Source organism: Astyanax mexicanus, chromosome 2, assembly GCF_023375975.1.
Source record: "Astyanax mexicanus isolate ESR-SI-001 chromosome 2, AstMex3_surface, whole genome shotgun sequence".
NCBI lineage: Eukaryota > Metazoa > Chordata > Actinopteri > Characiformes > Acestrorhamphidae > Astyanax > Astyanax mexicanus.
Window position 1 is genome coordinate 58,264,636 of NC_064409.1, and position 16,396 is coordinate 58,281,031.

Consider the following 16,396-nt stretch of genomic DNA (forward strand, 5'->3'; position numbering starts at 1 on the left):
AATATGGTTTCCATGGCACCGTGGCTCCTGTGCAGGTTTTAAGTAATGGAATGGACACACACCACACACACACACACACATATACATATATACACACTCTCGGGCTCTCTCAGGCTGTAGTGGAGTGGTGACTGTGAGACCGGGTGCAGGTGTGTGTGTGTGTGTGTGTGTGTGTGATGAGGATGGCGTGTCTTTCTTTGGAGGCGCGTAAATGAGAGCGCGCGGCGCGTGCGCACGGGTTCCTGGGCGCGCTCCCGCTGTCCGCGGTGCTGAAGGCAGGCGCGCGGCAGGTTGAGTGTGAGAGGAGCGGCGGCGCGCGGCGGGCGGACCCGCGGGTTTAGAGCTGCACTGTGAAGGAGGATGGAAACACGCCGGCCCGCTGAACTCCAGGGACAGGGAAACTTAAAGGACGAGTCTGAGGCCGAGAGAGGAGAACATATGTGAGTGTGTGTGTCCGTGCGAGTGAGTGAGTGTGTGTGTATGTGTGTGTAGGCGGTTGTACAGCTCACGCTCACGTGGGGATTAAATAACCCAAACCGATTGTGCTCGGTCAAAGAGATCCACCCGGCTGTTTGTGCACTCCAGGAATATGAGATTTAACTGAAATCTGATTCTGAAATAACGAGCCGGACCAACAGTGTGGAGATGGAGACGGTGAAAGAGAAGGTGCTCGGCCCCGGGAAGGCGGGACTGAAGAATCTCGCGGGTAAAACCTTGGGCCACATGCACAGGTACAGTCCAGCCTTTAAGCATTCATTTATACACACACATCAAGCTCTTATTATTATGTTTGTATATAGCCTCTGTTTTTAGCGTATTTACGTATATAAAAAAGATTCTGTCAGATAAAAACTGGCATTTTTAAAAAAATCAGTTTTATTAAGGGTCATATACACTTAAAAATGACAATTTGTGTTTCATAAATTACTTTTTTTTGTTTGCTAAAAATAAAGCATTTGTTTAATTCATAGAAGAGCTACTGACGCGAAGAACCTTTACACTAGTAAATAATCGAAAAAAACCTTTGCATCCACATATTTACAAAAAAACTAAATAACATAATCTAAAGGTTTTTTTAAAACACACACACAAAAAATGTATTTTTTATTGGCATCGCTTAAAGAACCATTCGATACACCTCCATTTATACTATTGTATGCTGTATATCAGAGTCTCCATCATGGAGAAGAACCGTTTTACCCAAAGGAGAACCCTTTCACTAAGAAAAGAACCATCTGAGCATCCAGTTGTGGTATTAAAATCGTTAAAGAATCCTTTTGTCAGCGTTCGTAAGAGTATTTAAAGTAGCCTATAAATAAGCAGAACGAAGGATTTAACGAAATTCTCGTTTTTGTATTAGATTGAGATCAAATGAATTCAGAATTCAAGCAGATTCACACATACACACACGTCCACGCACACATACACACACATTGCCTACACACGTTTCCATTTGAATATTTCCGAATTCGTTTCTGTATTATACAAAAAAACACTAAACGTGTCGTGTTAAATAACGATCAGGTCCAGATTATTAATGTCTAACTCCGCTGGAGCTGCTGGATTAAATACCCCCCCTGAGGGTCGCTGCCTCTGGTTGTGTCTGTCTTAAATAATGAATGAAATCTGGCGAGTCGTGATCCAGCTCTGAGTGAATCCTACATCTTCCGTTTACTGATCAGTATTCAGTGGGTCTGTGCTGGGAGGTGTTCAGTCTGCACTGCTGCTGCACGACTCGCGTTTCAGCTGATTTCTCACGATTTAAATAATTATTCTAGATTCACACCAATGCTGTGTTTTTGATCACTGCTTTTCTATTTCTCACAATGCAGTGCTGGTTTAACACTCATGTAACATGAATTTATGGCACGATGAAAAAATCTGATTATTTTTTTTTCATACTAACACAAACAGACATTTAATTTATTTTCTCTTCTTAAGCTTCAGCGACGCCTGACTGGAATTTACAGGTTTAGGAAAAAAATGGTGGCTTGAAACCTCATTGTGACCACAACTTCAGCTCGTTTTTTTTCAGACCTCACATTTTTCACACCTCACGTTACACATCTGCTTTAGTCCTACTGCAAGAGAAAAGGCGTCATCGTGCTGCAGCCATTCTTTCAATATTACATAAATCCGTTCTTTTCCTCTGTTCGTGCTCGCTATAGGAGGATTGGCTGAGTATATGTAATCTGAAAGGAGGGACTGAATAAATCAAAATGCACAGAGGTTGTCAATTTCGTTCCTATTTTTTCCTCTTTTTATGTATCTTTATTTATTCATGCTGAATGCAGTCTGTGTGCTGATTTACGCCTCATTTACGCATATTACACTTCACAGCCTAAAAAATGTATTTCCAAAAAATGTATTCCAAAGATTAAGAAGCAGAGCACATATTTTACAGGAATTTGACAGTTTAGAAAACATTTATAAAACAAAAAAAACCTGATGAGTTATATATATTTACTTAAATTTATCATTATTAATCTATGCAAGTTATATGCGGTCAATGTAACGCAACTCCAAAATGGCAAATTTACAGAGGGGAAATGTAATGAAATGTAAAAAGATGTATTGCTTTATTCAGAATTAATTATTGATGAGACTATATAGAAGACAGTTGGCTTTTTCATATTGTGCCAGAGATGTAAATGTATATCTATTTATGCTGTTTTAACGAAATAATCGAATTAAATCCTGGCAGCACGAAAATTAGAAGTACTGGACCCTCGATCTCTTAGTGTTGAATACAACATATATATGTGACACTCACTAAAGCTTTGGCTTGCAGGCTTATGGAAAAGAAGCAGAAAGGAGGAGAGGAGCTGGAGCTGACGGAGGACGGTCGGCCCGCGGAGGTGAAGAAGAAGCGCGCGCCACCCATAGACTGCACGTGCTTCGGTATCCCGCGCCGATACACCATAGCCATCATGAGCGGCCTGGGCTTCTGTATATCATTCGGTATCCGCTGTAACCTGGGAGTGGCTATAGTGGACATGGTCAATAACAGTACGATCCATAAGGACGGGAAAATCATCATCAAAGAGGTGCGCCTCAGAATAAACCTATGCTTTGCTCCTCCCACTTTACCTGCCCAACCCTTTTATCAATTTATTTTAAGATTCCCTACCATTTCCTCTATTCACCCACCCCCCATTTTGTTTATAAACCCCGCCTCTTTATTTAGGCTATTCCCTATATGATATATTTTCAGTGTTCTGACTGATTAATAAGCACGGATTCTAGACTTAATGTTTACAGGGTAAACCGGTGTTTTGTACTATCATGTCGAAACACACTACAATGAAATATATACATAGTAAATTTAAATTACTGGTACCAGTCAACACTCTTAGTTTAAAAGTTACGGCTAGTGTTGAATTTCAACAACCATAGTGTTAATTTAGTGTAAGTGTTAAAACTGAAGCTGCTGTTTGAACACTGAAAGAAAATACTATATGAGTAACACCACCCCCTAAATATATATATATATATATATATATATATATATATATATATATATATATATATATATATATATATATATATATATATAAAATATATATATATATATATATATATATATATATATATATATATATATATATATATATATATATCATCCTGATATGTTAAAAGCATACTATGTAGTCTATATACAGGATTTTTGGATGGCCTTATCACAGTGTATCACTTTTTAGCTGGACACGTCCGTTTAACACGTATTAATAAATAATATTAAAAGTTACACCACGCGTGTTAATACTGTGTTATTTTACCACGTCCAATTGGGGACGTATTATATGTAAAGACGGAAGCATCACATTCATGTCTTTACTGGAGCCATTTTATTATATGAATACAGTACAATAATAATAAGATATATTTAAAAAGAAAATCATCTCACACGACTTTCGCTCACATCCTAACACAATTAACAAGCTAATTTATTATGTTTTATTTGTGTGGTTTCTTAGAAAGCGAAGTTTAACTGGGATCCGGAGACGGTGGGAATGATTCACGGCTCTTTCTTTTGGGGCTACATCGTTACTCAGATCCCGGGAGGATACATCTCCTCCAGACTGGCGGCCAACAGGTCACTCACCACTTCTCTCCACTCCCCCCAACACACCCATACACTCACACGTACCGATCACATCTCAGGCGATAGTATTCAGATAAGCCCAGCCTCCAAACTCCACTGACCAATCCTCACACAGGGAGGCGGGGTTAGCTGAATCAGGGATGTGGACTTTTTCTAACAGAGCCTAATAAAGTGTGTTGACAAAACGGTGTGAAACATAATTCTAATGATTGCAAATTAAATTATTCAGTTGAACTCAATACACTAAAATAAATCCAGTATGAACGTATACATTTTATATTTGAGGAATTGAATGCTTTGACAGTTCTGATTATTCTGTCTTTTCTATGAACGTTTAAATCAACGTGATTTTTAGAGACGAACCTGAATGCAAGCAGGGGGTTCCGTTTGAGGCGCGCGCTCGTGCCCGCTCCTCCCCCTTGTGCGTTAATGAGGTCCCGAGGGAGGCGCGTGCTCGAGGCACGTGGCAGTCAAACACAGCCGCGCAAGGAAACATTCACAAAAATCCCTATAACCGAATAAACAGCACAAATAAGCTGCATTAAACCACACATAGACCACTAGATCCTCGATACACACTATACCTTATATAAGGTATTTTGTAGTAATTTACATTTATTCGTTTTTTGTCAGAATAATATGAATTCTTAAGACATTAGCATAACATAAATATTACATGAATTATGTTACGAATATTAAAGCAATCAAGTCATTTATTATAATATTGTAAATAATGTTTCTGAGATTAATCTTAAAATGTTTCTAGTGTACACCCTTAAAAGTAGGTTATATTGGGCAAAGGTTCTTTACAGAGTCTCAACAACTCACCATTTAAATGTTTACGCCTTCCTCCATTGTATTTGGGGAAATTGTTTTAGAATGTTATATATTTGTTATATGTGCTTGAAATTATAAACATTACATAAAAACAAATATATTCGGTTCATAATCATACACTTAAACATTTTATTTATGGTTTATTTATATATTTGTTTTATTTTGTGAGACTTATATGCCTCTGGTTCGCTTCTATTTGCAGGGTGTTTGGTGCAGCCATCCTGCTGACGTCAACACTCAACATGTTCATCCCGTCAGCTGCGCGCGTGCACTACGGTTGCGTCATCTTTGTCAGGATTTTACAGGGGCTCGTGGAGGTACGATGCATACAGAGATAATTAATTTACGACGGTTACTGTACATCAGTAGGGCCACTGCATCAATTTAAGCCATGGTTTTGGTCTCCAAATACTCTAGATTTCTATCCAGCCTGCTTAAAAACCATGCTTCTAATACCTGAATAAACAGAAACTGCACAGCAGAGAAAAAGAGACAGAGAGATCACAAAAAGAGAAAGAGAAAAAGAGAGAGAGAGCAGAACATAAAAGGGCGAGAGGTAAAACTAGGCAGATGGAGATGGAGAGAGAGGGAAAGAGAGAGAGCAAGCAGAGAACAGAGAGTGAGAAAGCAAGAGAGATGCGAGCAATATATAGAGAAAGAGCAGAAAAGAAAAAAGAGTAAAGGATAAAAAGCAGATAGAAAGAAAGGTGTAGACAAAGAGCAGATCAGATAAAGAGAAAAAGAAGGTTAAAGAGGTTTAGAGAGACAGATCACATAGGAAGAGAAAGTTAGAGAGTTGTGGAAAGAAAGAGCAGAGCAGAAAAAGAAGAAAGGAAATCTAGAGAGGTGTAGAGAAAGAGCAGAGCAGAAAAAGAGGGAGAAAAAGCTAGAGAGGTGTAGAGAGAGAGCAAAGCAGAAAAAGAGGAAGAGAAAACTAGAGGTGCAGAGAGCAGAGCAGAAAAAGAGGAAAATAAATCTAGAGAGGTGTAGAAAAAGAGCAGAGCAGAGGAGAAATAGAGGAAGAGAAAGCTGGAGAGCTGTAGAGAGAGAGCAGAGCAGAAAAAGAGGAAGAGAAAGCTAGAGAGGTGTAGGGAGAGCAGAGCAGAAGAGGAAGAGAAAACTAGAGAGGTGAAGAGAGAGAGAGAAGAGCAGAGTAAAAGCTAAAGAGCAGAGCAGAAAGAGTAGAAGAGAATGCTAGAGATGGAGAGAGAGAGACGAAGAAGAGTTAGAACAGAAAAAAATGAGTGAGAAAAAGAAAAAGAGAGAGAGAGCAGAGCAGAAAGAGTGAATGAGAATGCTAAAGATGATATACTAGATATGAGAGAGATGGAGCAGAGCGAAAAAAAAAGTGTGTGACTGTGTGCGATAGAGAGAGAGAGAGAGCGAGCAGAGCAGAGAGAAAGCGTTGACAGCTGTTGGTCTTTCACCAACCATAGGAAGGTCATCTACCTTTACCTCTTTTGTTGTGTTGTAGGTGAAGGACAGCAGTAGGCTTGGGAGCTGTGCGTAATGAATGGGAGCACGCTGGCGGTTGTGTTGAAACCACAGCAGCTCATGTTCTATATGTGCTGACTGATTACAGCAAATTAAACACCAGCCTACTAGATCCGCTCCCCTTGCTAGCCCCAGCAATTTGTGTCCATCAGTGACTGATTGTGCGCAAATTAGTAGCTAATGAAGATTTAATGGGGGCATTACTGTTTTTGTGGCCGACTTGGATTTGCGATGGTCATCACGGCTCATTAATCCTTATTTAAAAGGTGACCGGGCATTTTATTTGTTTTTTCTTTGCTTTGCTTGCTTGCTTTTTGTTCTACGGATCTTATCTCAAGGGATTAGAATTAGCATCTGCTCACCTCAGCATTGCTGTTTTAATGTGGAGATGGTTTGTGGTGGGGATACTCTATACAATTTTCATTATAAGAAACAAAATAAACCTGTTTAATGGTACTAGGTTTATTACTAGATTACTAGTAGAGTACACATGGATCTATGAATGTAATAATTTTTTTATTATAATGAAATCTTGATTTTAATACAGGGTGTGACCTATCCAGCATGCCACGGTATCTGGAGCAAGTGGGCTCCACCCTTAGAGCGAAGTCGTTTGGCCACCACATCTTTCTGTGGTAAATATGGAATATAAAATCACTCTTGTTTAATGTATTGATCACATTATCTCACAATGATCTGGCCCAACTGACCACAAATATTCCCTCAGGTTCGTACGCTGGCGCTGTAGTGGCCATGCCTCTGGCTGGAGTACTGGTGCAGTATTCAGGCTGGTCCTCTGTCTTCTATATTTATGGTGAGTTAATTAATAATTCATCTGTGTTACATCTGTGATTTGAGCAGCACATGAAAATGGGTTATATGTAGAAGAAATGTGGAGAATCTCGCTATACTTCATCTGACCTGAAAACCTAAATCTCTTCCACTGTCTGTAGGAAGCTTTGGTATTGTCTGGTACATGTTCTGGATCCTGGTGTCTTATGAGAGCCCAGCAGACCACCCCACTATTACAGATGAGGAGCGACTCTACATAGAGGAGAGCATCGGAGAAGGAGCTAATCTGCTTGGAGCAACAGAGGTGGGTCTTCAATTCCCTAATTCCATAAGAATCTACTATTGTCTGTAAGAGAGCAGCTTACACTGTGAGAATCTTAACAAGGAATATGCTGGGAAAAAACTGCTTGCTATAAGGGCACAGTAAATCATCAATTCCCTACGGAACCAAAATGCTGAATCTCACTGAAGACATTATTTATCATTATATAAATCAGAAAACCAAAATAATACCCCTGAGGACCATGTGACCTTGCTCAAGTCTTATTTAAAATACAGATGCCAAAAGGGATCATGTAACACTAGCAACAGAATATCTAATTCTGGTTCCCTGAAGAACCTTTTAGGAAACATTTTTGTGAAGAATTTAGTATTTATTATTTCTTGCAAAATCAAGCTTTTGTTGGAGTTACTGTCTGTAATGTCCAGGGAATGCTCTCTGATAGATTGTGGGTCATTGTTATGAGGATTTAATTGCATTTGACAACAAGAGCTTTAATAAGTTCTGGATGTTGGATGATCACCATTCTAAACTTCCTAACTACATCTGGCACCATCATTCCAGAGAACAAAGATGATCCACTGCTCCACAGTTCAATGCTGTTGAGCTTCATAACCCTCTAGCCTTGGTCTGGAATTAGGCATGGTGCCAGTATGTTCATATATACAGTATGTGCTCCAGAGAGTTCTCTACAGGGATTAGACAAGTTGCGTTACAAGCTAATTTAACATCTAGTTTCACAGACAGGGATTAATACTAGTCTTTGACTACACAGTGTTTTTAAATGAAGGCCTAGGGCTTTGCATGATGTTCAACACAGCCTGCAATTTTTTTTCTCTTTGCAGAAATTCAAGACACCCTGGAGGAAGTTCTTCACCTCCATGCCTGTCTATGCAATCATCGTGGCCAACTTCTGCAGGAGTTGGACTTTCTACCTCCTGCTCATTAGCCAGCCTGCATACTTCGAGGAGGTGTTTGGATTTGAGATCAGTAAAGTAAGTTGAGTTTGCAAAAAATCTAGTACATGTATCATGTACTTTTTAAATGTCCATAATCGTTTATTCAAATGGTAGTTACAATATTTAGCAAGAAATATTTTTAGGTCTATGTTTGTCTTGACATACAGCTCTGGAAAAAAAGAGACCTCTTAAAAACGATGAAAGATGAATGATTGATGATCACAAGCCATCAAACCAAGCTGATCTGCTTGAATTTTTGCACCAGTAGTGTCATACAAATGCATGAAAACTGTGATTAAAAACCAGAATAATTCCAACAAATATTGATTTTTGAACTCTTAAAACTTTTTTTTAAATAAATGGTCTAAATGACACAATGTTTATTTGGAATTTGTCAGAAAAGTGTTGATTTTATTCATATATATACCTATAAATAGCTAAATCAGAGAAACTGATTCAGAAACTGTAGTGGTCTCTTATTCTTATTTTTTCCAGAGCTGTATATATTGGTTGGAAATTAACTATGGGTGAATATGTTCAAGTTCACACTGTGTTTAATGTACACAGGACAGTCAATCCTAGACAGCAAGACTTGCTTCTTCTCTCATAATGGCCTGCTAGTGGCATTGTCACTACTAACAACTTTAGCTGGCATGATTTGATTCTATTTCCTATGTTAGACATTTGGAAATATTATCTTAACGCACCAAGCACAAATAAAACCTGACACAGTCATTGATTTCTGGCACCCAGGCAGAGCCAGCAGTATAAATCTGATTTGGCTGACTGGAATCATGTAACAGCTGGATTGATTTTGCTGGTCGTAACCAGCTCTGAGTGATTGCCTAGCCTGAAGATTGAAGTCAAAGGTTGCTTGAGTTTGTCATTTTTCTTGGAGGGTCACTGTTTCAAAGACAGCATCTGAATTAAGATATGTGTTGCTATTTAAGATTATGCTGTGTAGTATTACAAGGAATGAAAGCTAAAAGAAATTGGAATCCACCACTAAACTCACACAAGTGTATTTCTTCAGGTTTAGTTTACTGGATTGCTTGAATAATCAATCTGTAAAAGTATCTGTTCTCTAACCACTGAATGTCTGTCTATTAGAGGTATAATAATATGATAGTATGATTTTGTAATGATCTGTTGTATGGGTTTACAGGTTGGCGCTGTGTCAGCTCTGCCTCACCTGGTTATGACCATTATAGTGCCCATAGGTGGCCAACTTGCTGATTATCTGCGCAGCAACAACATCCTGTCCACAACTACTGTACGAAAGATTATGAATTGCGGAGGTAAGGCTGACTAATGTTAGTGATTGCAGCTATGTGTGTGTTTTTAGCTTTGGAAGGAAGTATAATCCGGTTTCTTATGTTTGTGTTGCTGCAGGTTTTGGAATGGAGGCCACACTGCTACTGGTTGTTGGTTTCTCCCACAGTAAAGGTGTAGCCATCTCATTCCTGGTGCTGGCTGTGGGTTTCAGCGGATTTGCAATATCAGGTAAAAACATTTAAAAAAAAAACACTGTCTGTGGGAGTATAATTTAGAGTAATTATCTGTATCTAATTTCATCCTTCATATGACTCAGAGTATGGCAACTGTTTTAGTAATTGTAAGTTAGCTTCTAATTAACAACTCTAATCTTTCTTCATTTTCCTCTTTAAGGGTTTAATGTGAATCATCTTGACATTGCACCAAGATATGCCAGTATACTGATGGGAATTTCCAATGGTGTTGGTACTTTGTCTGGAATGGTCTGCCCTCTTATAGTGGGTGCAATGACCAAAAACAAGGTAAAAAAAAAATCATCGTCACCTACAGACTGTTATACCTCATGCCACTACATTTTAGTAAAAAGCAGATTTTATCATTATACAGAAATTGTGTTAAAGCTAGTTTTGGTGATTGTTTTAGAAGCATCTTATAAATCTTGAAACATTTTTACATCCTAATAGTAATCAATAAATAAAATATTTATATATATATTTATATGGCAATAAAATAAATATTATTGTTGAACCCGTCCAATCATTTTACTCAGATTGAATATATAAAAGGTTGAAAGGGAGTGAGCTAGCTAGAGGTCAAATCAAAGTTACTGTTTAACTGTTGGAATTGTAATTACACTATATGTCAAAATCTTTGTAGTCAACCCTGACTGAGCTAAACTTAGGCCATGTTTACATTACAAGCCACATTGCTCCGATCTGATTTCACTATCTTGACGGTTTACATTCACAAATGTAAGTGACCTGTATTTGTGTGTAATGTGAAAGAATCTGTCCCTTAAACATATTTGAAAGATGACTCGTAGCTTTATAAAGGTGAAATGGATGAGTTAGCAGCTCATATGTGGAGCATCTTTTGCTCAAGTGGAGAACAAACAGCTGGTCTGAAGTACATGCTCATTACATTAGATCTGATTTGAAAAAAATGGATTTGGCTCGTTTACACAGCCATGAAAAAATCTGATCTGAGCCACATTGAGCAAATATTAGATTTGAGACACTTTAGCCTGGTAATGTGAATGTAGCCTAGGTTGCACCCATTGCTGACATTGCAATGCACCATAATCTACTGGAAAGTCTGTACTGTGCAGTAGAGACAGATACTGCATGAAAATCAGGAACAATTATTTAAATATCATTGATTTGCGAAGAAACAATGAATAAGCGAGTGTTCAGATACATTTATCTATGTTGTGTATATGGATGGTTTTGCTTGAATGAGAATTTGTTAATTTCCTGGATTACATAGACAGCATAGCTGTTTGTCTGTTTGTATTGCATACACTGTAGATCAGAGCAAGTGTGGTGTGATGGTATTTATCTAATGTTAGTCCATTATAAACTTTTTCACATTTCTGTTTGTGTCCTAATCAATGGCTAAAGCTGCTGACCATTTTTAATACACCAATAATTCAGTTAAACACCCTCATCAGAGATTTTACGCCCATCAGGATTAAAATGTTTAACTCAAGCTGAAAAGCTCTGCTTGTTACGTGTCATTTTAATGAAAACATTTCTAAAACCAGAATAAAACTAAACAGTAGTGGTCCACTGTTTAGCCCAGCCCAATTCCTGTTCAAATTAATATTACATAAAAAATAGAGTTTACAAACACTAAACTCAACATCAGATTTGATTCATTCAGCATTTATTTAGATTATTAGTGAGGATTGTTATTTGAGGATTTGTTCTTGACTAGTTTAATGTAGAAATACCCAATATGTGAGTGAGTGGGGAACCTATTTAATTTTCTCTCCTCCAGAAGGAAGCTCAGTAAGCATTATTATAATATGCTGTGTGTTAAGAGATGGGATGCTAAAGAAATTCTCTGCTCTGTGAAAACTTGTATGCCATCTGAATACAGCTGCAGAAGGCTTACACACGGAGCTCTTTGCAGTGGCACTTTAGCATGACGTGACATTCCCAATGTTAACTAGCCTTTAGTCTGTGCTGGAGGAACCAAACATGTTAGCTGTGCTCCTGCTAGCTGTACTGAATGTTTGAGGGAGTATGAAATCCGGCGAGCGCTCTGTTAAACAGTGTAGGTGGAAATTCATTATTATTGCCACTCAGAGCCAGACAGTAAAAAAGTCTATTAGCCTTAAATGAATTAGTCTATATTAGCCTTGAACATGGTACAAATGGGGTGATGTTTCTAACTTTAGCTTAATTGTGTTTTTTTGTATGTAGGAGAAAACCTTTAACTTTCATAACTTCAAAGCGAGGATTTATGAGATCACCCACCCACTGCATTGTGTATCTCTCTCTCTGTCTAACTCCCTCTGCCTTGATTAGTCAAGCTTTGTGTGTTCACATGTTTTGGGGTCGTTGAAAGGAAGTAGGGGTGGTAAGTGTGGTATTTGTTTTATGTTTGGACCAGCTTATGCTTACTATACTGTTTTTTTTTACAAAAAGTACCAAGTCCAGCTTTAATGCATAGCTTGATGCAAAATTATATATATACAAAAATATAAAAAATAAGAGACTGCTTGAATATGATGAGTTTCTTTGATTTTACTAAATTGAAAACCTCTGGAATATAATCAAGAGGAAGATGAATGATCACACGCCATTAAACCAAGCTGAACTGCTTGATTTTTTGCACCAGGAGTGGGATAAAGTTATCTAAAAGCAGTGTGTAAGACTGGTGGAGGAGAACATGCAAAGATACATGAAAACTGTAATTAAAAGCAGAGTTATTCCATCAAATATTGATTTCTGAACTCTTAGAACTTTATAATATGAACATGTTTCCTTTGCATTATTCCATTTCTCATGTTCTGCAAATAAATGCTCTAAATGACAATATTTTTATTTGTAACTTGGGAGACATGTTGTCAGTAGTTTATAGAATAAAACAACAATGTTCATTTTACTCAAACATATACCTATAAATAGCAAAATCAGAAACTGAAGTGGATAAATGACTTGAAAAAACAAAATAATTGCAAATTGAAGAAAATTAACTACAAAATTAAAGGCACATAATACAGTATTTTAAATAAAAGTTAAATATAGTATTTCAAAGCTCCTCTTGTTCTCCTCAGACTCGGGAAGAGTGGCAGAACGTGTTCCTGATCGCGTCCCTGGTGCATTACGGAGGTGTGGTGTTCTACGGCATCTTTGCCTCCGGTGAGAAGCAGCCGTGGGCCGACCCTGAGGAAACCAGTGATGAGAAGTGCGGCTTCATTGATGAAGACGAGCTCGCAGAGGAAACCGGTGACATCACACTCAGCCATGCTCCCCTGGGAGCCCAAGGAGCCTTTGGTGGGCCCCCGAAAACATACGGAGCCACAACTCAGCTAAACGGGGGATGGGCGACGGGATGGGAGAAAACAGACCAGTACATTCAGGAGGGGGCTGAGCAGACCTACCCTCATGGTAGTGATGAATACTCATAGAACACAGGTTATGTTTACAGGTGGAAGATCACTGCAGAATAGAGGAGCTGTAGAAACATAAAAGAATGAGATGGCTGTGGTGACGGATCTGAAAATATATCTGCTTATAGTCTGCAGGGATGTGGGAAGCACAGTTAACTATGGGTGGGCTTCTCCAGACAAATTCAGAACAGATTAGCAAGAAGAATGAGATATATATATATATAAACATATGGAGTATATAGAGTTTGAAAAGCATTTATGAAGAAATTAAGTAATAATTTAAATGTACTTTAAAAAGTATTTAATAATAAAAAATGTTCAATCGCTTGGAAATTAGCACAAAGCTAAAAGAAACAGCAAAATAAAGCATTTTCTTAGAAATGTTTATGATGATTGTCATAAACTGTTCAGTGAAAGATCTATGGTTTTACGATAAAGGATGTACTATTTAACATTTTGTAACAAAAATGAAGATATTATAGTGATGAACTGATAAACTATTCAAAGAAAGTATTGTATAATAATGTAGAAATCTCACTAAAACAAGCAAGTTTTAGATGTTAGATCATAGTTCTAAAATGCACACCAGTATTTTGAATGCTGTTATACCTACATTTTTAAAGGAAGGTGCGATATACTAATATAGCAATATGTATTTTTGAATCTTACAAAATGTTACATAGTATGACTATGAGAACAATATCTATATAGAACTCATATTTACTGTTTATTCAATCTCGCACTGGTCTCGTCTGCTTCGTTAGTAAGTTTTAGTTCTTTTATTTGGTTAGTACAATTTTGCTGTTGTTGCTAATAGAACAGAATCGTACAGAGCTGAGTTTTACTTGTTTTACTTGTTGACACTAAGCTTGTGCTTTTCGCCATCTTAGGACTGTCAGATGAATTGATGTTACATAAACTAGACAACATTATGTCATCTAGATATATTATTCAAGCATATAATACCTTAAGAATAAAGCACTGTGTATCAGTATAAAGTAATACGGTACACTATATCCTGGTCCACTTTTTTTGGGACCTAATCTTTAAAGGGAAGGAAAGGTGTAAAGTTTAATGTTTATAAAGTGAATGTAAAAATAAGAAATTCCAGAAAGAACATGTGGTATGACAGCACAACCGTTCGGAAGATGTTGATATACCTGAATGTCTGTAGATGAAACGAGATGCTACATAATGGAGGAGCTGCAAATGTTTAAACGAATGACAATTCTTCTGCTTATATTTTTGGCACAAAACTAGCTAATTCTGCAGCACTGAGTCATTTACAAAATATGTGTGAAATATAAGGACAGGTGTGTAATTATCACACCTGTGTTGCCTTCCCACTACAGTCCTCCTGAGCCAGTCTTTTGCAAGACGCTTATTCTGACCATCCTAAACAGCTGTTTTGCCAACTTCTAAAACATTTTGAATGCACTAACAAAGTGATTTCATTCCTTGTGCGTGTGTGTGTGTGTTTATATAGACCTGCTGTTTCTGTGAGGCTGTGGTGAAGTTGGGTTGGTGATCTGTATGCTTATTGTTAAACACAGGCCATAAGTGTCATCGACGGCGCCATATCCGGGAGCTGTCCAATTCTGAAGTGTACTGACATGTCAAACAGAGCATGCTATGTGTTGTCGAATGCGAATGTGTGGAAAAACCTTCTGAAGCTTTCATCAGAATCAATTTGTAACTGTAATGTTTTCAATTCTCGTCATTCAAGGTTGGTTTAATATGTTTGACTTTCTTACAACGATGGGCTTTTAGTCGAAGATGTTTACTTGATATGCTACCCAGCACAAGTCTGAGATAAAAAAATACAATCCTTGTTAACTGGAAAAATGCACTGCAATAACTTTATGGTAAAGGTAACTGTCATAGCACATTTAGTATAGTGTGATTCTTACTCAGTCTTGCTTGTTATTCTCAGAGTGATGTGAAGGAGTTTAAATCAATATGGGAATATAAAGGAGAGGCTTAAATCCAGCGTTTTAACTTCAGGGGACGGATCCTGCAGCAGTCTGTGGGAATATGTTGCAGTTTTCGGAACAAGAGCCATGGTTTCTTTCTCTCTATAAACAGGCTAGTTGGTCCATTTGTGCAGCACTATGATGAAAGATCCAAATTCTCTGTATCCTGCATTGCTTTGGATCAAATATGATACGGAACATTTTTTGCAGTTACTATACAAATACAAAGCATCAATATAATATATGCGTAAAATATTTCAGTAAAGATATTAAGAATATATACACAGATACAAAAACCTATTCCTGCCCGGTTTCTCACCGGAAAATGAAGTGTAAATGTGATTATCTTCTATTGTTGTGTCAAAGAGTGATCTATTGATGTCAAAAAAGTGTTATACTGTACTGTATACTTGCGCTTTATCATTTTATATAAAAAAAACAAGACTAAACAAGACAAATATGTCCCTTCCTTTAATTTTCAAGACTTTAAGATGGACCAAATATATGAACACATTTTCTACCTGTGTTGCTATTCTTTACAGAATGTATTGGCAATTTTTTTTGCATGATTTAATCATTAAAATTTCATGGTTCTGATTTGAAAGTCATGTGTTGTCTTTGCTTGTCCGTCTCTGAACAGTCACTACATGCTTTACAGTTACTGTATATAATACATCTATATGAGTTTATAGACATTTCTTCTAAAGAATGGTTGGTGAATAAAGCCAGTTGTTCTTTATGGAACCAAAATACGTTCTTCCATGGCATCAACCAAATAACCCTTTGTAGCTTTAGCTTTATTTTAAGAGAGTACTGTGGTTTCTGTCTGTAAGTAGAGCTCCAGTTGTTCTGCTTGTTTTCACAGCTTTTAAGTACCTATTAAGTGTTGTCTATTACAACACATTTAAAGTGCTGTCTATTACAGCATTTTATAGACAGAACAGAGTCAATGACTGCAGCCCAGTCTCCACCACAGACCACACTGTGGTTATTGACCACTGTTCGTTGCAAACAAACAACAAAAAAAGACAAATTACCACTAGGAAATTAGATTCAAGCAAA

General features: G+C 37.5%; 1 protein-coding gene across 1 annotated transcript; it reads left to right on the forward strand.

The window, feature by feature from the left end:
• The first annotated feature begins 133 nt into the window (after window positions 1-133).
• On the forward strand, window positions 134-15,931 carry slc17a6a (solute carrier family 17 member 6a). The gene is made up of 13 exons (XM_022672189.2): window positions 134-440; window positions 586-731; window positions 2,792-3,047; window positions 3,978-4,096; window positions 5,145-5,259; window positions 6,984-7,071; window positions 7,164-7,250; window positions 7,390-7,532; window positions 8,354-8,503; window positions 9,633-9,765; window positions 9,860-9,970; window positions 10,136-10,263; window positions 13,026-15,931. The coding sequence occupies exons 2-13, from the start codon at window positions 646-648 to the stop codon at window positions 13,377-13,379; spliced, it is 1,770 nt and encodes a 589-aa protein (XP_022527910.1). The 5' UTR covers window positions 134-440; window positions 586-645; the 3' UTR covers window positions 13,380-15,931.
• The last annotated feature ends 465 nt before the right edge of the window (window positions 15,932-16,396 follow it).